Genomic DNA, 22,373 nt, shown 5'->3' with positions numbered 1-22,373 from the left:
CACAGTGGAAGAAGATGTCTCGGGCTTGCATTCAGAGAAAATGTTTACATGTTCAGTTGCATCGAATTATCTAACTATTAACTGAATGAAAAATGGAAAGAATAATTAATCTAATCATAATTTAGATGTTCGTTCTGTGATCATCGGCAGCTATCAGCAGATGCGTAAAGTATCAAGATCACTTATTTATTTATTTATTCATTTATTTCACCATGGGACTGAATCAGTCCAAGAAGCGCCTGCCATCGTACGACGGAGAGCCCGGTACGTACTCATTACATTCAATGATACTAATGTCATTCCTTATGAAGTTAAGTTAAAATTAAGTGATATATTATAATGCTATGTAAAGGTTGTTATAATTCTAGATTAGTGCTAATCTACCGATATCGGTAAATCCGATTTTGATCTCATGATGTCATGATAGTCATCTTCATCTATCTCGGTGATAGGTGACGTAAGAATGAATCTTGTCCTATTTAATTAACCATCTACCGCCTGACATGAGTGACCGGAGCAATATTGTCACAAGCCTACTTTACAAAAAAGGATACTTTCTAGTGAGCACAAAATGGCTTGCACTGATGGTTGCCGCCACGTACAACTTTGAAATGTTCTCTGTTGCGAACAAACATCCTCAGGTTGCTGCACTCAATAGTTTACGTATAATTTAAGTTGAAAGTTATGTTCCCGGAGAGTGACATACGGCGGTAGAGGGTTAAGAGGCAAGGAACACATTAGTGACGATTTATGCAGAACATTCTGCTGCCTCTCGAGAGTAGTTTGCTCTATGTTGGTGAAACTAAATCATTCAAAAATCTATATTTACAAAGCATTAGCTCAGATTTCTCCCCATGCTCGGTAAAATAAATCACTTCGCCCCTGTCACTGGCAGGGCACGACTAGATTTTCGTGCGTCAGGGCGGCAGAGCGCGCCTGTCTGACAGACCAATTACTGCCGTGCTCTACTCGCATGTCTGGCAGAGCTGGGGCAGTGTGGGTAGTGCTGGGGCAGAGATGGGTAGTGTGAACAGAGCTGGGGTCTTGCGAGCAGAGCTGAGGTAGTGCAGACAGAGCTGAGGTAGTGCAGACAGAGCTGAGGTAGAGCAGACAGAGCTGAGGTAGTGCAGGCAGAGCTGAGGTAGTGCAGACAGAGCTGAGGTAGTGCAGACAGAGCTGTGGTAGCGCAGACAGAGCTGGGGCAGAGCTGAGCAGTGTAAACAGAGCTTGGGTCTTACGAGCAGAGTTGTGACAGTGTTTTTCATTTGCAGGCACTCGAGTTTGCTGAGTAAAGTTTCTTTATTTTAATTTATGAATGCAGAGTGAACGCGTGGTTAATTTAATCATTGTATGTGTATGGGTGTGATGAATGGCGGGTTACTTCTTTCAGCCAAAGGTTACGTTTGTTTATTGAATGCAACCAGTCAGTTTCTATAATTAATTAGATGTTCGGTGCAAATGCCGTAGAGTACCAACAAAAACTTCGACAAATTCAGCTACGTTTCCATTTCGTATTTTTATTCTGATTCACTTCATTCTATGGGATATGAATTCAAAAATTAAAACATTAAATATATATTCATAATGGTATGAATAGGGTAAATTTTATCCAATTTATAAATAATAGAAGATACTCTGCTCGGTTTTAGCCTTACAACTTAGAGACAGCCAGAGTTGTCACAATTCCTCGCTCAGCCGAAAAGGTCACCATGCATGTTTTAAAACTGTCAGAATAGTCCGAATAAATGTCAGTTTGTTTGATTGGAAAGTCACTTAAGGTTATGTAAGTCGCCCGAAATATCAAGCAAGGTTTTTTAAGGGGTAGAAAGATCAAAGGGCTCGTTTGGCCGCAAAAGGCCTCGAGATGTTATGATGAGGCCATTTATATGTCACTTGGTGACACGTTGAGGCAGTCAAGGTCACATGAACACATGTGTCAATGAATGTGCTACGTGTTTTATGATCACGCTGATTTCACTGGTATTGATCACGATACATGATCATCCTATAAAGGGATCAACAAAACAAGTAAAAATTAACAATTGCTATTCACTAATTGCAGTAATTACTGATGCCGTTTGAAACGCTTTCCTCAGCACTGGCAGCGGCCTTGTTATTGCGTCGCGGTGAAAGTGAGGAGAAGAATAAAGAGTGGCAAAGAGTGGCCAGAAAGGAGAAAGGGGGAAAATATATAGCAGAAAAAGAAGGCGTATAGCGCATAACTAGGTTGACTATAAGGGCTTGGGGTGTGAGAGGGGAGAGGGGTAAACCGTAATTGCTACGGATGAATTACACGGAAGGGGTGATGGGAAGGCAGAGGTACATCGTGTAGATTTTTAAGTACTGTTGAACATAAATAAAAATGCCATGAACTATCTCTCTATATACATGCGTTCTACTTTTATTAAGCGTCTTTTATTTATTTTTTAAAAGTTTTTTTCAAAAGATTGCTATGATGGCGGGGTGATTGTGGTGATGATGGTGATGCTAATGATTGTAATAATGATGATGAAGCTGATGGCGAGTCACTAGAGTCGCACCAACACTCTGCCGTCAACGGCCAAGCGCTCCTGCCTGATTGGCTTGTGTTGGCCGCTGAGCTGCTGATTGGTTTCTTAAATGGCTGGCTTGGTTGCGGAAATGATTGGCGGTAGCGGTTCAAGGCTGTGTTAGAGATGGGCAGAATAAATGGCTGGCTGTGGCAGAGATTGGCAGAATAAATGGCTGGCTGTGGTAATGATTGGCAGAATAAATGGCTGGCTGTGGTAATGATTGGCAGTATAAATGGCTGGCTGTGGTAATGATTGGCAGAATAAATGGCTGGCTGTGGTAGAGATTGGCAGAATAAATGGCTGGCTGTGGTAATGATTGGCAGAATAAATGGCTGGCTGTGGTAGAGATTGGCAGAATAAATGGCTGGCTGTGGTAATGATTGGCAGAATAAATGGCTGGCTGTGGTAGAGATTGGCAGAATAAATGGCTGGCTGTGGTAATGATTGGCAGAATAAATGGCTGGCTGTGGTAGAGATTGGCAGAATAAATGGCTGGCTGTGGTAATGATTGGCAGAATAAATGGCTGGCTGTGGTAGAGATTGGCAGAATAAATGGCTGGCTGTGGTAATGATTGGCAGAATAAATGGCTGGCTGTGGTAGAGATTGGCAGAATAAATGGCTGGCTGTGGTAATGATTGGCAGAATAAATGGCTGGCTGTGGTAGAGATTGGCAGAATAAATGGCTGGCTGTGGTAATGATTGGCAGAATAAATGGCTGGCTGTGGTAGAGATTGGCAGAATAAATGGCTGGCTGTGGTAATGATTGGCAGAATAAATGGCTGGCTGTGGTAGAGATTGGCAGAATAAATGGCTGGCTGTGGTAATGATTGGCAGAATAAATGGCTGGCTGTGGTAGAGATTGGCAGAATAAATGGCTGGCTGTGGTAATGATTGGCAGAATAAATGGCTGGCTGTGGTAGAGATTGGCAGAATAAATGGCTGGCTGTGGTAATGATTGGCAGAATAAATGGCTGGCTGTGGTAGAGATTGGCAGAATAAATGGCTGGCTGTGGTAATGATTGGCAGAATAAATGGCTGGCTGTGGTAGAGATTGGCAGAATAAATGGCTGGCTGTGGTAATGATTGGCAGAATAAATGGCTGGCTGTGGTAGAGATTGGCAGAATAAATGGCTGGCTGTGGTAATGATTGGCAGAATAAATGGCTGGCTTTGGTAGAGATTGGCAGAATAAATGGCTGGCTGTGGTAATGATTGGCAGAATAAATGGCTGGCTTTGGTAGAGAATGGCTGACTAAATGGCTGGCTGTGGTAATGAATGGCTGACTAAATGGCTGGCTGTGGTAATGATTCGCTGACTAAATGGCTGGCTTGGCAGAGATTGGCAGACTAAATGAGTGACTAATTTTCAAGATTGGCTAATTGTCGAGATGCTTTTGCTGTGTAGGAAGAGGCATGAGCGTAAACATTATACGGTAATCAGGATTATTTAAATGATGGGTGGATGTGTTTTTAAAAATACATCAATGAACTGCCTGCATGAATGTACATGTAGTTGGGAAACATTCTGCCTTGATACCATCAATTGCCCACCCTAGATAGGCCCAGTTCAAACATTCCAATTTTAAAATGATATGTTCGAAAAATCCAGTTTAAATATAAATACGAGACATGTTTTTTTAAGTAAGGACCGTTTTGGAATTAAAAAAAGACGTGCAAAGATATCGAATAATTTTATTTTTACATGAAAGCCTGTACCTTAATCTACTTTTCTACATAATTTCCGTGAATATTGAGGCACTTGTCATAACGTGGCGCAAGCTTTTGAATACCCTACTGATAAAATTCTGTCGCCTGACTTGGAGGTAAAATTCTGCGGAAAAACTCCTACAATTCTACTGTGTAACTCGTCAGGAAGATGAAATTTTAGGCGTTTTTCAGCAGAATTACACCTCCATTTCAGCAGAATTCAGAATTTCAATAGATTTTCAGAATTTCATCTCCAAGTCAGGCGACAGAATTTTATCAGGCGGGTATTCAAAAGCTGGCGCCACGTTATGACAAGTGCCTCAATATTCACGGAAATTATGTAGAAAAGTAGATCAAGGTACAGGCTTTCATAGAAAAATAAAATTATTGCGATATATTTCACGTCTTTTTTATTAATTCCAACACGGTCCTTACTTAAAAAATGCCCAGTATATTCCTTGCAAGTACATACATTCCTGTATGTAAATTAATTTTGCTTACTTTACCTACATTATATATGAACAAGTTTATTATGAATTATGCTTAAATTTTTGAAAGCATTAAACTCAGAGCAAAATTTCAGATTTTTTTAATAAATCTCAAATTTTGCATCGAACTACTGTGAATGCGACAGTCTTGAGCTTCTGATTTATCTTACACTTTAAATATGAAAACATGCCACAATTTTCCATTACGTCGAAGTCGTAAATCCGCGTTTCATGATTTCCGGTGAGCAGCAAAGCAGGCCGGCGTTTAATATAAAGCTTCTTTGTGCCTCCACGCTCGATCTTTTGCGGGCTGACTTAACGCCACAAGATTTGATCTGGCGGAATGATTGCAGTAGTGCAGAGATGCAGTGAAGTGACATGCCTCAGGTGCAGGGAATGACTGCAGTAGTGCAGAGATGCAGTGAAGTGACATGCCTCAGATGCAGGGAATGACTGCAGTAGTGCAGGGATGCAGAGAAGTGACATGCCTCAGGTGCAGGGAATGACTGTAGTAGCGTCGCGCATCATAGTCTAAAAACGAGAACTATTCATAGAGTTATCATGAAAACGGAAACTGTGAACGTGACAATGAAAGTTTGAATCCAGAAAAAAAACAATTTTCGAAAATTCAACAACGCATAAAATTTAATCCGGACTGGATCATTACGAGTTACAAGTATATTACTCTTCTTGTGTCGCTCCACAAAACTATAAGAAAGGAGCGTTCTAAAACCAAGCGCCTCTTGCAATCCCTCTGGCATTCACTCCACCCAAAGGCTTTTCAAAACTGCAACCCATTAAAAATATTACTAAAATCATCATTCAAAGACGGACACTTGCTTGTTTTTGGATGAAAAGCATTCGTTTCTTCTACGCCATTAAGGCGAGCGTGAGTTTCTTGCGATCTGGTCGGAGGTTGCGGCCATGGCGAATGTCTTACCTTTTATATTTGTTGCTTTTATTTTTATATTTTATTGACGCAGTCGTGTGGGATATCACATTTTCCCAAGGTATTCGATCGTTTCAAGGCCTGAACTAATTTGGATCCGTAATTTGGATACGCAATTTACGGTTGATTTACTCTTACGTGAAACCTTTGTTTAGATTTCACCGAATATGAAGATATTCGGTAAGCAGGAAAATCTGTGAAATTGGAAAATTTTTTTTTATTATGTAGACTTTCGTATGGAGAAAAATAAACAAACAACATACGTTTCACTCTGTGCAATCCCCCCAAAATGTGATTCTTATCAGTTCCGGTTTCATTGACTTTGAGCTCCCAAAAGACGTGCCCGGTGGCCACCGCAATTTTGGGATCATAAAGCATTTGTTTTCCGGCTCAATCATTTATAGTTTTCCCGCGTTTTGTTGTCCTTTAACTCCACCGCTGGCGCAAACAACGTCGCACTACCCTGGCATTTTTCACACTCCAGCAACGAGGTCATCACACGTACGTACGCACCCCGATGTCACATCGTAAACAAGTTATTATCACATGCAGAATAACAAAGCGCTGCGAAAACCTGCCGCTTATATGAATGTTGGCGGCAGGAAGCTATTTTGCTTTTGTAAGCGCCAGTCAATCTGGGTGTAGAAGGCTGGAGCGAAGGCCGGATGGAAAGCTTAAAAGGGAAACTGGAGGAAATTGGCTTCAAGGGAAGGCAGAAGACTGAAAGGAAAGCTAAAAAGGAAAGCTTGAGGGAAGTTTGTGAAGGAAGGCAGGAGGCTGGAAGGAAAACTAAAAGGGAAAGCTGGAGAGAATTTTTTAGGGGAAGATGAAATGCTGAAGGAAGGATGTAAGGGGAAAGGCAGAATGCGGAAGTATGGGCTTAAGGGAAGGCAGAATGCTGGAGGGAAAGCCGAAAACTGGCGAGAAGGCTGTAAAGGAAGGCTGTTGTTGTGGCTCGGCCTTTATTTTGATGAGGTCTCCGCAGTCACAAAAAATGATAGATTGTCGTCATATTGTTCGGCAGAGTGGCGTGTTGTGACGGTGCGCCATAACAGAGTGCGTGGTGCGTCATAACAGAGTGCGTGGTGCGCCATAACAGAGTGCGTGGTGCGTCATAACAGAGTGCGTGGTGCGCCATAACAGAGTGCGTGGTGCGCCATAACAGAGTGCGTGGTGCGCCATAACAGAGTGCGTGGTGCGCCATTACAGAGTGCGTGGTGCGCCATAACAGAGTGCGTCATAACAGAGTGCGCGGTGCACCATAACAGAGTGCGTGCCAAGCTTTGTTAAAAAGCCTGCGCTCTCAATAATAATTAACTATTGTTAACACCGATTGCTTTTTATTGCTTCCGCATCGATGCAGTTAATGATGACAGTCAGGCATCATTTGCGATCAGGATTGCTGCGATCAACGTCGGTGATTGTTGTGACCTGCATCGCTTGTGGCAATGATTGCGGCAGCGCGTGTTTTGATTGTGCTGCGCGTGAGGCAAATAAATTGTGGCAGCACGATGAATTTATAATCCATGGTTCAAAAGAGCTTCCAATGCTAATAAGAATATATGCATTTTTCCTATGTAAACCCTTTTATGTGTATAACTTGAACTTAAACGAGATGTGAGGCCATGTATATGCGGTTCCTCCATGAGAATTTTTGCAATGGATACGGATGTTATAAATATTTGTGAGTTGATTTGAGTGCTGACACAATTTTGTAATTTTTGACCATCTTGAAATACGAAGGCATAATAGTCGAATACGCCACTATCATACTGATATTTAGCCAGCCATAAACTAGTTTTAATTTATTGTTGAGTAATTTTTGTGTTCTAGTATACTTACCGTACTTGTTTTCTTCGTTCGCAGTGAGTTTCGATCACTTCCAAGTGCTTCGAGCCATCGGCAAAGGGAGCTTTGGCAAGGCAAGTACATGCAACAAAGTTGTGTTTAAAAATTGTTTCGGACAATTTCATACTCTTCGATTTCAGTATAACTTTAAAGTATTTGAATACTGTCTAGCAAAATAATTAACCAAAAACTTGGAGTCTATGTATTATCGATGCGTACATTGGCAATCGTTTTTATAGTAGACGAAAACTCATAGTCTTGAAATATTGCTACAGGTATTGATATCGGCATTGATAATATAGTAATTTGAATAGTAAGACGTTAACAAAAATACCGAATAAATTGACCAATAGCTGACGATACAAAATTCCTGAAGGCAGACAGGACATACACAAAAGAGAGCCAGACATGTTGTGCCGCTTCAGAGGTAGGACCTTAGCAGGCAGATTGCTGGCCGCTCAAAATGGTTGTGAGTTGGCCGGATATAAACCGGCCTTAACAGTCATCAGGAAGATTTTTTTTATCGTGTCCTTGTCTTCCGGATAGCATTGATCGCGGCCGATACATTCATTATTCAGCCTTTGGTACCTAGACTCAGAAACATGACTGGATCACATTGTCTAAGTTATGACACACATACTGCACGTAGAAATGATACGCGTTTCAGCCGTTCAAACTGCGCCAGGATGACTCAAAAGTTGACATAATATACACCGCGATTTGGAAAAAGTGTCACTCATTTCTTTGATGGTACGGTCGACCTATCGCCTGACGTCCGTCTTAAATAAATTCGTAATGCATAACTGTGCACTTTTTATGAAAATTATTGTGCTGATTGTTCTGTGAAACTCAGTCTGCCGTCAGTTGTTTAATACAGTCTTAAAAATCTTTGTTTAAGAAAGTTTAAGTTTTATTATTTTTTACCTTTAATGAATAAATGTTTTCTAATTGAATGTATTATTTGTGAAGCTATTAAAATAAGGAACTCATTTGCACTGATGAATGAATGTGTCGTAGAATAATTTAAAATTTTCAATTTCTTAGCTTTTAGCTTAATTGAAGGTCTTGTCCTAAAAAAACTGAAGTGAAAGATAATTTGCGACATAACGTTGTCAAGGCAACGATCTTATTCATCGGATATCACAGTGCTCGATAAAAAAAGAATTCGAATAGATAAAACAAAGCTCGGTGGATGATTGGAAACAGGATAGTTTGGCTCACACTTTTGTCTGATGGTGAAACCCTCGCAAACAATACTTGACCTCCCACGCTCATCGTAAGTTTTTGCGAACTTCGGCGTGGGATAAAAAGTCCGCCAAACTTTGCCCATCTCTGACGCTCGATTAAAGTTTAGTTCAACATTTCATTTGAAGAGAGATGTCTTGCAACCCATGCCCGTCTTTGCCTTACCATTCATTTTTGACATAAAATATTTTTTTTTTGTGGAAAGGTGTAACAACGGCTCCTTATCATTGACCCACCATTCACGTATTGCATAAAGTTTTGTTTATGAAAAGATGTTTAACAACGCTGCTCATCTCTCACGCATTAAACAAGTTTGGTTCGACCTGATACCTGAGTTAGTAACTCGGTTAAAGATTTTTTTAAGTTCTGGTGCACTAACAAAGCTTCTGTTAGAAGGAAGAGCTCCAACAAACACTGCTTGAGCTGCGCCGCGTGCTATGTAAACAAGCAGTGATCTCTCCTGTCAAATGCGGCCGGTCATGCATTTTAAAGTCACTTGCTGTCACAGTTCACTGTACCGACGTTACAATGAACTGCGGACGAAGGTGAACTGAGAACTAGGCATGGAATGAGTTTGTTGAGTTGGAGATTCGCGTCCATTGCAGTTAAAGCAAGGGACATCTTTCTTTTAGGTTAGGCGTACCGGATAAGTATTGTTTCGATTCGTGCTGAACGACATCATGAATTTTGCGCCATGCAGCCCTTTGCTCAACTCCCCCATCACCAACCTGTACACCACGCAGGTGTGCATCGTGCAGAAGCACGACACGCAGAAGCTCTACGCAATGAAGTACATGAACAAGGCGCAGTGCGAGGCTAAAGACGCAGTCGCGAACGTCTTCAGAGAGATGCAAATTTTGGCTTCCGTTTCGCACCCGTTCCTGGTCAACTTCTGGTTCTCTTTTCAAGGTAATTTTACATTTATCGAGATGGTATGATATTTTATTCTATTTATATTTAATTAAACGAAAATTTTTTTATTTTTTATTTATATTCATTTCACGAAAAAAAAATTTTCTTCAAGACGCAATTGTTCAATACCTTAGATTTATAATAAAATTGAATTTGAGTCTGTTAGTTCGATTTAATGACATGAGCAATTGAGACAACTTTTCGTTTGCTTTGTTTTAATATACCACTGTTAAAATGTTTTTTTTACTTTTTTACTGTTAGTAATTATGCTATTTTTTACATTTTCATCACTATCTGATGCTTTGTTTTAATTGAGGTAATTAAATAAAAGAAATGAAATATGTGATTTTCTCTTTTGTCTCAGGAACGTAATAATTTTATTAGCCTACAAGTCCAACCAATTTTTGCAGAATTTTCTTTTAATGATTAATTGAGTAAGAATTATCAGACAGCAAATATCACATAACAAATTCTTTATATGAATTCACAGCAAAGGAAATTTTTACGCAACCTTTGCCTCAAATGATTTACAATACGTAAAATTATTAGCAGTAGTTTACCTTTCCACCATAGATTTTCAACTCTAATTTGAAAAGTATACAATTCCAGAAACAAGACAGACTTAGCATTAGATAACCTTTGAAACCTCATCTTGATATCTCATCAGCATTAATTTATCTTCAATATTTCACCCTCGATTCTTTACTCGAAACTCACTCAGGTATAGTGATATCGTTTTCATTCATTTTAGCTTTTCTTATTTTTCCAAGTTTTTCCTATTTGTTTTATAGTATTTATACAACAGCATTCTGTTTGTTGAATGGTTCTGAGTTGTTCCTCATTCCTTTGAATTCGTCACGGTTATTTCATGTTCATTTTTTGGTAACTTATTTTATTTATAATTAGCTTTTTATTCTCATTTACAAATTTTCGAAACTGAGGTAGCAGATCTTAGCTGAACGGTAATAATTCGATGTTCCGTTCTGTTAAACATAACCTTATTGGGCGCTCTCCAGATATTGTATTTTCTCTTGCTTCTCTTGTAATTCATCTTGAATTAATGAGGGCTTCATTACGGAACTCTTCTTGATTGGCTAAGGGCAGGCCGCTCTTGAAAGCTTATCAATTCACCCGTAAGACTCGGATGTACGGCGCACTAAGCGGATTCTCTTCCAAAGCAATTATGTTTTTTAAATTGAACCCCGAATGGAGGGGTATTGTGGCCGCTTGAGCCCCCGATTGCTCATTTCTAGCTGCACAGATTATTATTAGTGCTGGCGAAATGTCTCGCAATAAAGGTCGGTCAAATTAGCCTCTGTAATGGGCTTTGGGGTTGCGTAATTCAATGAACGTGCGTTGCACTTAGAGGGTGGGTATTATGTCCTCGTGAGCCTTCTCTGTTCAATTCGAGCTGTGTTTTGGTCACAGAAATTGATTGGGTAAGGTATTGATGGAGTCAGGGATTTATTAGGTTCGACGAGGAATTTCTGCTCCAAAAAAAAATTGTAATTGTAGAGCCACGTGGGTCGTTTATGCGTCAGTATTGCGTCAGTTCAAAAATATGCACGAATATTGGCTGAAATTTTCTACATGTAAGAAATTAGGTTCTATCTGTGCTAGGTTTGTTCATTAGTTACGATGCCCGAAAGTAGCGCAAAATTTATGCCGTATATCGTCCAAGAATTTTCGATTTGATGGTCCATTGATCAGAATGATTACTTTCACTGGTTTTCTTTAATATGATTTAATTCCCATAACTGGAACATTTCTGGGAATATTTGCCCAAAATTCTTCTAGATTATTGAAGATGTCGGTCAATTCCTATACAGGCAAGGGAAGGTTCACCCTCGAAAGTCTGCTGCCAAGCGATCCAGGTTTGGAACAGCTCCTGGAGCCGAGGCCTCATTAGAGGCCGCTATAATTACGCTTGCCTTAGGACAGCACTTCATGATTACAGTATCGCGGCAATCTTTGATACATCCACGGTTTTTCGGTTGATGTTTGAAGTATTTTCTTGAGGAGGCTACTGAGGAGCTTAGAAAAATGTTATTCATGTTATATAACCAGTATTTCCTACGCACTTTTTACAAGCTTCACGTTTGAGACGTGGGTTAATTTGTTCTTATAGTGTAAACTACCACATGCAATTTATGGAGAGCTTTCAGGCTTAGAAGTTTATTTTGGAATTCATTCAAATTTTTCATTCAGATCCGTCACGACCTGAGAACTTCGATAATGGGATAAGTCCTTAAGTTTGTCATTTCCCTCAGTAACATTTCTGATTTAATTCATAAATTAATGTATAATGTATTTTTTTATGATTTGCGTCGAGCTTTTGCCTTTTCAAGCATTTAAGTTTAATGCTTCTTATCCTTTTTCTATCAATCAGCGTTTCCTGATTAAAATAGCTGAGAAATTCATCGAAGTTTTGCTGAGCGCATTGGCCAGAATATGCCTAATTTATCATTCATCTTCATTAATTAAAATACGCATGAAAAGTACTTCGAATCTCGATCATCGACAAAGCTTCAGCAAATTGCCTTCCTCACTTTAGAAGAAAATTTAGAGCGATCAACCAAATTCTTATGAGAGGCACTCAACAATCTCTCCATGATTTTAAACCGGGTTGAGTGTCTCTGAGTCCTTTGCTTTTATTAAAATATCATGAAGATTGCAGGCAATCGACAACGCCAAAGAAACTCCATCCCCTGAAGCATCCTCAAGATTGCAGCCTATCAACAGTTTGAAAGAAAATGAATATATGAGGACAAGTTTCATTAAACGAACCATCCTGAAGATTGCTGCCAATTTTGACACGATACTTTTGGAACGACGCGCTTCGGAGATACTTTCCATGCTTTATTTCTCTTTACGCTCGAACGTTCAAAGCCTAAAGGACTTGATTTTATTCATGAAATATCATCTAAACTTGGAAGCAAAATTCAGGTCGTGAGTCCATAAAATTTAAGCGCTCGGGTTCTTCATGACTTGGTTCCTGCGTCTAAAATTTAATTGGAATTGTGGCGTCCGTTTGGAGTGAAAGAAACAAAGTAAATGTGACAAACACGTGACTTTATGTGACGACCGACCAGCATAACGTATTATCAACAAAAAGAACATGTTCATGGCTGCAAATTTCATCTTCCCCTGCGCATTTTTTATTGAAGGACAAATGTGAACTGTTAAATTATAGGTGTTTCTACTTAGAAACAGCTGACAAGTATGACTTATGTCCCGATATTCAGACACCAAGGAAATGTTCATGTCTGGGAATGCCATCATCTTTCCATGCACATTTTTATTTAATGATAAATGTTGAACATTATCAATAGATACTTATACATAGGACAATTGACTAGCATGACTCATGTCCCGACTCCCGACGTCCAGATACCGAGGACATGTTCATGTCTGTGAATGCCATCATCTTTCCTTGCACATTTTTAATAAAAGATAGTTCTTAATTATTATTAACAGATAGTTCTACATATAAAAATTGAGCAGCATGACTCATGTCCCGACGTGCAGACACAGAAGACATGTTCATGGTGGTAGACCTGCTGGAGGGGGGCGACCTGCGCTACCACGTAAGCAACGGTGTCGCGTTCTCTGACGACGCGGTTGTCCTGTACGTGCTGGAGGCGGCGTGCGCTCTAGACTACCTCCACAGCAGGCATATACTGCACAGGTGAACATTATAATCTTCACAAGTGTTATTATAATGCTAATATCAGTATTAATAGTTTTATTATTTCTAAAACTAATGTTAGCGCTAGTACGGAAGTTGGTCGCGTAATAATAATATAAGTTTGTGTTAGGAGTGTTTTGGTAAGGGAGGGATTTGACCAAGATAAATCTTAAGACAAATGTTGTGAGCGATTGAAGTTCTCATTTGTATCCTCATTCATTTTCATTCGCCATGAATGATTTATATGTAAATTATCATAGGGAATAAAATACTTTTGCGTTATTGAAGTTATTGTTTTTTGTTCCCCAGGGACATCAAGCCAGATAACATGTTGCTGGATGACGAAGGTACGAAACTCATGGGCCATATGAGGTACTTTTCCAACACATTTAATAATGCAAGTTTCAATGATACATAAATCTAGTATTGAAGACCAAAAAAAAAAGAATTTCAACATTTTATATCGATTTAATCGATTTAGTTATAAAAAACTAGTGTTTCGAAGAATTCGAAGGCAAAGAAAGCACTGAACAAATTCAACAAATTCTCATCGAAAAAAAACTTCGGAGAGCAGCTCAAGAATTAGTTAATAAATGTAGGAAAATTCAAGCAAGCTAATTATGTAAGTACTTGTATACGAACCAAGTATTGAGAAGAGACGCTTCCAAGCAGTAACACATCTTTACAGATTTCTCTTCAAATTTTTAGTCTGGCTGTAACGTAGTGCCTACTCTTATAATATGCGTTTAGCATGCATTGCTTCCCAGTCAATTAAACTACATGTCTCTAAGCACATTTAATTATTATTTATCTTCACTATAGAAATAAATATATGAGCTCAATAACAGTAATTTAAATAATCCGGACCGATAACATTATTAATACGCCAAATGCAGAGTTGTTGTCATGAAGGTAATTTTGCAGTCATTATCTGCTCCTGCTGAGATGTTGATCTTTTGTCAACGTGCAATATTCATGAATAAATATATTTCGCCTCTTCATAATTTCAAAATTTTCATAAGCTCATTACGAGCGAGTCGAAAGAAAGTAATTTTATAGGAGAATCGAATTATTTTATAGAATTTAATTAAGTTAAAATGGTTTTCAAGGTATAAAAGCGAACATTTTGCCCGCTTGTGAAAGCTATATAGTTTTCTGCGTAGTAATTAGTAAGCTTGTCGCTGTGCATCGGAGTGGCAGAGCTCAGGGCGACCTCTCATCCACGCTTTGAATGAAGACCAAGTTGTTGTGCTGAAAATTCGCATATTTTTTACTAATTTGATGCCATTCATTCGAAACAGAAAAAAATCTTCATAAAATCCCCCTATGAAAGTTTTATGAATGCCCGGAAGATGAAGTGACATTTAACTGTCATTCAAGCTGGACATTTTCAGGATAATTAAGTAACTTGTAACCTGGTTCTTTTAGTGGTTATATATTATAGAACTTTTTGCGTGGTTGGTTATAATAATTTACCGGTAATGTCAATTGAACAATTACTATAATTAATACGAAGAAACAAAAATTTTTGTACATGTAATTTTTGTAAAGATATTTTTTAAACAATAGCCACCCCTCAATCGCCCGAGCAAATAGATTATGAAGATGCCTTTGGTATCCAGAGCACGTAGCGCAAATACAGAACAATTATTCGGTGGAAATTCGCTCGATATCCTGGACACGAATCCCATAAACGGTGAGACCAATATTGTGGCCTGCCACACTGACATCATTTGCGAGCGAAAACCAAATGATTAATTAACAGTTGACTTCTGACCTGCTCAATTCAATAGTATATTTTATTTATTTTAAGTTTATAAACAGTTTGTTTTGCCTTACTATGACGTCGTGTTTTCCTCTAAAATTTAATAAACGCTTCTGGAAAAGCAAATTCCTTATTGATACGTAAAACTTTAGGCTGAAACTACAATTGTAAAGAATATCTGCCATTAGAATTTGAACAAATTGATTCAAGTTTAATTTCGGTATCTGAAGACATTTCATGCTTTAATCGTCTCTTCTTCACCACGCATACACGGGAATACAACACATGTATTTGATGAACAACTCTATTGTGACATTGGCCTCTACCTAGATTATTAACCTGAACAAGAGGTAAATCTTGTTTAAAGATTTACAAACAACAAAGATTTACTTGTAACAAAGAAAGAACCTCTAAAGAAACGTGAATTTATCTCGTTTCGTTTTATACAACGGCTCAGGTTAAACCACGCATGGGTCGTTCCCGTTGCCAACATGTATTCCAGTATGATATTCATCAATTATTATACACATCAATAGATCAAGTTTACCAAATGGCAATCGTAGCCATTGGGAAATAAGACAAGAGTGGTTTAGGCTTCCAAGCTGATGGTCGGAGTGGTATCGATCCGCTCAAAAGGTGAACATGAAGATCAAGCTCGTTCAGAACATCGCCGTGACATTTCGTAATCCGACATGTTCCTTCAACCTAAGTGCGATCTCCGTGCACGGCACTCGGACGAAAAGCAGAAAAAGTGTTTTTAGACGGGAAATGAAGTTAACCTGGTTTAAATCATCGTAACGTTAGACTAAGATCATCGTATCGAGCGGCTAACATAATTTTAACGCTATGCTAACCTAATTTTAACATGCTGCTAACGTAATTTTAACGTGCGGATAATATAATTTAACATGCGGCTACCATAATTTTAACATGCGGCTAAGATAATTTTAACGTGCGGCTAAGATAATCGTATCGTGCTGTTACTATCATCGTATGGTGCTACGTTAATTGTATCTCACTTGAGCAGGTCACGTTCATTTAACAGACTTCAACATCGCCATAGAGCTGCACGAGGGCCAGCTGGCAACCTCCATGAGCGGGACCAAGCCTTATATGGGTGAGCTCTCAAATGCAATATAGTTTATTATTCATCATAGTATTTATTTATTATTATTCATCTCTATAGTTTAATTTCATAAAAAGAAATAGAATAAATGCCTATGTGCAGTCAAAAATTTATAAACGAGAAAGGCGGAACTCATTTAGGCAAAAACTTAAATACGAGAAAGGTGAAATTCATTTAGGCAAAAACTTGTACATGAGAATTCATATCGGCAAAAACTTATATACGAGACAGGCGAAATTTAAATGAATTAATTTAAAGTATATATGGGAAGGACACCCGTCATACCATGGCCCACCTTTAATGCACTATTTTTACTGGTATAAAAAGAAAAGCACGATTTTTTCATAGTCATTAAACACCAATGTATGTCAGCAAGCAACTATCAATATATACTAGTTATTTATGGAATAATAGGCCTCGCTATTATTTAACTAAAATAATTATCTTTATCAAAATGTCATTAATTTATTGATATTTATTATTCTAGAATATATCGAGGAGCGTTAGAAAAATTGAGGCATCAGTAATAATTTACGAATTATATTGATAAATATTATTCATAATAAATAAATAAAATAATAAAAGTTATTGATAGTGATGCGTTGGGACTATTTACATGGTAATATTACTAATTACTACCCATACATTGTTGAGATAACGATTTTCTTTCAGAACCGCGTAACCTATTAAGTATGAATATTCTTTATCATTGCTATATTATAGAGCAACATTAATTATGGCGCTCGAAAGTTCAGAGATGATGATGTTAAAATATAATCCGCGTAATATTTTATGTAGTTTGTCATCTTTTCGGGACTATTTGTTGAGAAATTGATGTCATAACTACCATCCTGCCAGAATTTGGCTTCGCTGGAATGCTGTTCATGATGCGTTTTGTTAGAGACATATAATAAAATATTCAAATGGTGGCATAATCCTTGTCACAAGAGACTCGTGCTCAGGTTTTAGTAATTTTTAATTCATTAAATTCGATGTCATAGCTACTCTATTAGTTTCTGGGCGGTATAGGTGACAAAACCATAATTTGTAACTATGTAGTTCATCATCTTTGTTGAACTATGCATTAAGTGGTTAGTGCCGTACAACCCTGGCCGGTGAATGAAAAAACTTAAATTGTATCATATTTTGTTCATAATCTTTCTTATTGTATTCATTTATTTGTAAATGCCGTAAAATCCTGGCCGGTGAAAGAAAAAAACCTAAATTGTTTCCTATTCTGCTCATAATCTTTCTTATTGTATTAATTTATTTGTTAATGCCGTAAAATCCTGGCCGGTGAATGAAAAAAAAACTAAATTGTTTCCTATTCTGCTCATAATCTTTCTCATTGTATTCATTTATTTGTTAATGCCGTAAAATCCTGGCCGGTGAATGAAAAAAAACCTAAATTGTTTCATATTATGTTCATAATCTTTCTTATTGTATTAATTTATTTGTTAATGCCGTAAAAACCTGGCCGGTGAATGAAAAAACATAAATAGTATCATATTTTGTTCATAATCTTTCTTATTGTATTAATTTATTTGTTAATGCCATAAAATCCTGGTCGGTGAATGAAAAAACCTAAATAGTATCATATTCTGTTCATAATATTTCTTATTGCATTTATTTATTTTTCAATGCCATAAAATCCTGGCCAGTAAAACTGACATAACTTTGTTGCCGGGTGGCCGCGGCAGCGCCGGAGGTGTTCGCATGCGCCGCGGACGCCGTGCCTGGCTACGGCTTCCCCGTGGACTGGTGGTCGCTTGGTGTCGCCGCTTACGAGGTCATTTTTACTAACTTGCTTTCTGCTATACACGATCTTTTGTTTATGATTTTCACGATTGTGTTACAGTATTAAAAGTAAAGACCATTCGCTTGATGATTCAATGATTTTTAATTAACTGAATGAAATATTAGATTAATTTCATCAATTTTCGACTGGAAAAAAATCAAAATTCACTGAATCGAAAGTGGCCTTCGATAAACAGACCATTATTTGCAGTTGAAGGTATAGCAAAACCACCTTGCATATGCATTAAAGAGAACTTTACGATGATGTAAACCACATTACAGAAAATTATTTGTGGTTATATATAAGTTAATAAAACTGCAGATACGCAAAGGGCGGCGCCCCTACGACATCCACGCTAACAGCAGCCTGACGGAAGTACGGCGGATGATGCTTAGCAGCCCTCGCTACCCTAGCGACTGGGGGCCTGCGCTGGTCACCTTATTGGACAAGGTTGGTCAGCCCCATGGTTGAACTGAAAGTAAAATTAGCATTAATAGTACATTCATTAATTAAATGCAATTTGTTTCAATTCATTTAATTTACTTAAGTTCTATTAGTTCAACCGTGTGTCAGCCCCTTCTTCATCACCACTATGAAATATTCATTCATTCATGGAATATTCATTTTCTAAGATTCCATATTTTTCCCTGTGTTGAAGTATCTGAGTACATGCATTGGGCAAACATAATAGTATGTTTTTGACTCTCGGTGTGAGTCAGAAAAATTATTTCGCTTTTTTAATGATTTGAATGGCGGAAACATGAGTAATGACTTCTGGTATTGGCATGCCGTTGAATAAATTTGAGTTTCCATTCAATGTATCGAAACATGTTATTTGTCCAGTAATAAAAGCAAGTTTTTGGGCGAAATGAAGGAGCTTAATTTATTTTGAAAATACGTGATGATGCAGGAGGGTTGGTTAATCTATGAAAGGGTTTGATTGCGAGAACCACGTGGAATTTCAAAATTTTTAGTTGTTCCTAATAAACTAAATCTATTAGTTTATTATTGATATTTGTCCCCGACTTAATTAAATGTGTCAGTTTTGTTTCAAGTATAACATTAATACCTATTTAGGCAGAATCATCAAAATTTATACTATTATGATGAATTTTACATCATTCCTGCAAAATATTAATTCATATATTAGTACACCAATTAATAGATAGTTGCTTTTGTTCTCGACTAGATAGTCGACTAATTGTTGAATTCTGGTCGACTGCACAAGTACAGCTATACCTACAACTCTCGGGGATATTTCAATGTTGTAAAATTATGCTGCTGGAAAAGTGTTGAACATCCACATTTCTGTCACATTCAGCTGTTGAGCCCGTCGCCCGCGTCACGCTTGCGCTCACTGGCAGAGGCCTTGCGGTTGTGCAATGCATACGGTGCTGCTACAGGAGGGGGTGCTGGAAAAGAGGGCACCGGAAGAGAGGGCACCGGAAGAGACAGTGCTGGAAAAGGTGGCGCCGGCAAAACAGTTATAGGGGGCAGTGTGGTTTACACAGCGGAGTCTCTGCTCAACAAGCAACACCAGCCTCCTTTTGTGCCTCTCGTGAGACTTCTCGTTTCATCATTATTTTTCATTCATTTTAATTTAATATTTACATCTATATAATATAGTTTCAATGGCCATATAATCACGCAACGAATTACTTCTCCTCACTAACCCTCGACTAAATGCATTGCTTGCTTACTCTGAGTTTTATGAAGATATACGCAATGATTTTTTATAGGGAAATATAGTCACTCAGTTATTTTTTTTAATTCTCGCTTAAAATCCTAGCTTCTCGTGTCGCCAGAAGGACCATCTGAACTGCGACCCCACGTTCGAGCTCGAGGAGATGATCATCGAGTCGCGCCCGCTGCACAAGAAGAAGAAGAGACTCTCGAAGCAGAGGAGCTTGTTGCAGACCCAGAGTAGCATGTCTGTTGCTGACGTGAGTGCAGGGTCTGTTGCTGGCGTGAGTGTAGGGTCTGTTGCTGACGTGAGTGCAGGGTCTGTTGCTGGCGTAAGTGCAGGGTCTGTTGCAGACCCAGAGCAGCATGTCTGTTGCTGACGTGAGTGCAGAGTCTGTTGCTGACATGAGTGCAGGGTCTGTTGATGACGTGAGTGCAGAGTCTGTTGCTGACATGAGTGCAGGGTCTGTTGCTGACATGAGTGCAGGGTCTTTTGCCGACGTGAGTGCAGAGTCTGTTGCTGACATGAGTGCAGGGTCTGTTGCTGACATGAGTGCAGGGTCTTTTCCCGACGTGAGTGCAGGGTCTGTTGATGACGTGAGTGCAGAGTCTGTTGCAGACCCAGAGCAGCATGTCTGTTGCATGTCTGTTGCATCATGCGAACGAGTTTTGATATTATGGCAATCTAAGTGCACGGCACTGCATTTCAGTGGCCCGGAATTTTACATCATTATATTAGATCATCCAAACGAGTTTTCATCCCCCACTGACAACTCATACGCCGGTACAGCTCGGCAACGCTGCCCCCTACGACCAAATGCTCATCTACAACCGAGAGCGCGAGATGGCGGAGCTCGAACGCGAAAAACTCGAGCGCCAGTGGCAAGAAGAACTCGAAACCTCCATGAACATGTCCGACCCCACCGGCCTTGGTACGTGTCACACGTTTTCTATATTCGTGAAGAAATAGTGTGCTGTTTTTCTTACTAATGATAAGTTTTCCCTTGTGGGATTTTTGTTTCGTGTGTTTTTAAGCTTTCGATGCACGCCGTAGATTTGTGGTTTAAAGAAGATTCAATAGATAAGATTAAGTTTCTGGTCAGAATCGCGACAGTTTCTGGTCAGAATCGGCAAGGAGGCGGGCGGTTAAGCACATCAGAATTGTAGCAGTGCGTTGCGAGTTCGAGACCTCAAAATGATATGAATGTTCTGCGATGTTAAGAATCGGCGACAGGCCTACGGCCTAATATACGCTGAAACCGCTATTATTAAATTATAAGTTCATCATGCTGGAAAAAATACAAAATTTTATTGTCGAATATATCTCTATTTTCTATTTAGCCTTCTTAGCTTTTTCAATGCCTGAAATGAAGCAATTTAGAGATTTGCCTTTACTGATTTATAACTTTAATTTCTATATAAATTTTGCCTTTTCGGTTGATGAGTGCTATCTCAGGTATGTAATCAACGAATTTATTAAACTTATGGGACACGCTTGATTTTCTCCTATGTTTCGTCAGGTGCCTCATACACGGGCTGTAGGTGTTTACTGGACAGAACAGCTGTGAAGGAGTGCCCCCGGTGTGTTCCTTTGGCACCATGCGAGTCCTGCAGCAGCAGGTCCTTCAGTTCCTGTGCCACCACAACCTCCTTGTCCGTTACTACAGCCGACATCGCAAATAACATCAATAAAAGACACAAATGTTCGGCAGAAGTCCCTAATACTAGTACTTCTCCTGAAGATACTTCTGAAGCTGATGATTTTATAGACACGACAGCAACTGCTAATATTGGGAAGAACGTTAGTAAGACGACACCTATTACAGACATTAGCAATAATGTTAGTAAAACGACAGCCAATTTAGATATTAGCAGGAATGTTAGTGAGACGACAGCCAATAGAGATGTGAGAAGGAAAGGGATCCAGAGCACTACTGTTGGCACTAATACGGATGAAAGTAACATGAATGTAGGGCACCTCGTCTTTGATTCCGGGACCAATAGCGGTAATACTCAGTCCTCTGCCAAGTTAAATTGTAATTTTACGGATTCCACCAGTGCTGCTGGACTTGACCATCACAAATACACATATACAGATTCCATTACAAATTACACTAGATTAAGTAGCAGCAATACTAAAAGCTGTAGCAACACTGGGTTGCATCGTCCTAATGAAAGTGGCGAATGCCGCATAACCACATCACGCTCGGCTATTTGGAGTTCATCGCAAGGCTTCGTGGACATCAAAGACGCTCGTCGTCTGATGAACTTGAGGGAGCCTAACGCGGCGGAAGAATCTTCTCCTACAGACCAATGCAGGTGTTTGCTGCCTCGGGTCGCAGGTGCGCAGGAAATTCAAAGGGAAATTTGTGGAGAAAGAGACAAGTGTAATGATGGAATGAACGAAGATGTTATTTATGAAGAGGGATTTTGTGTTTGTAATCAACTTGATTGCGAGGGAAGTAAAGGTGATGATGATGATGATAGAAATGGCGACGATGATGAAGATTCTCAAGAGTTTATTCATCACCTTGAGAACATAAGCTATGTTCATCAGAACGAAAAAGACATTTTCCGAACCGATGCAAGTTACGAAACTTCGTCCAAGGGAT

General features: G+C 39.0%; 1 protein-coding gene across 1 annotated transcript; it reads left to right on the top strand.

Moving 5' to 3' along the window:
- Positions 1-210: 210 nt before the first annotated feature.
- LOC108668102 (serine/threonine-protein kinase 32A) lies at positions 211-22,163 on the top strand. The gene is made up of 13 exons (XM_018155247.2): positions 211-264; positions 7,563-7,618; positions 9,533-9,698; positions 13,230-13,389; positions 13,699-13,736; positions 16,182-16,271; positions 17,981-18,069; positions 18,400-18,528; positions 19,400-19,636; positions 19,884-20,031; positions 20,538-20,693; positions 21,282-21,562; positions 22,104-22,163. The coding sequence occupies exons 1-13, from the start codon at positions 213-215 to the stop codon at positions 22,161-22,163; spliced, it is 1,662 nt and encodes a 553-aa protein (XP_018010736.1). The 5' UTR covers positions 211-212.
- Positions 22,164-22,373: the final 210 nt, after the last annotated feature.

This window comes from Hyalella azteca, unplaced genomic scaffold (assembly GCF_000764305.2).
Source record: "Hyalella azteca isolate HAZT.00-mixed unplaced genomic scaffold, Hazt_2.0.2 contig13953, whole genome shotgun sequence".
In the NCBI taxonomy this organism is placed as follows: Eukaryota; Metazoa; Arthropoda; class Malacostraca; order Amphipoda; family Hyalellidae; genus Hyalella; species Hyalella azteca.
The sequence above is the reverse complement of the archived record's forward strand: the minus strand, read 5'-3'. Positions and strand labels throughout refer to the sequence as shown.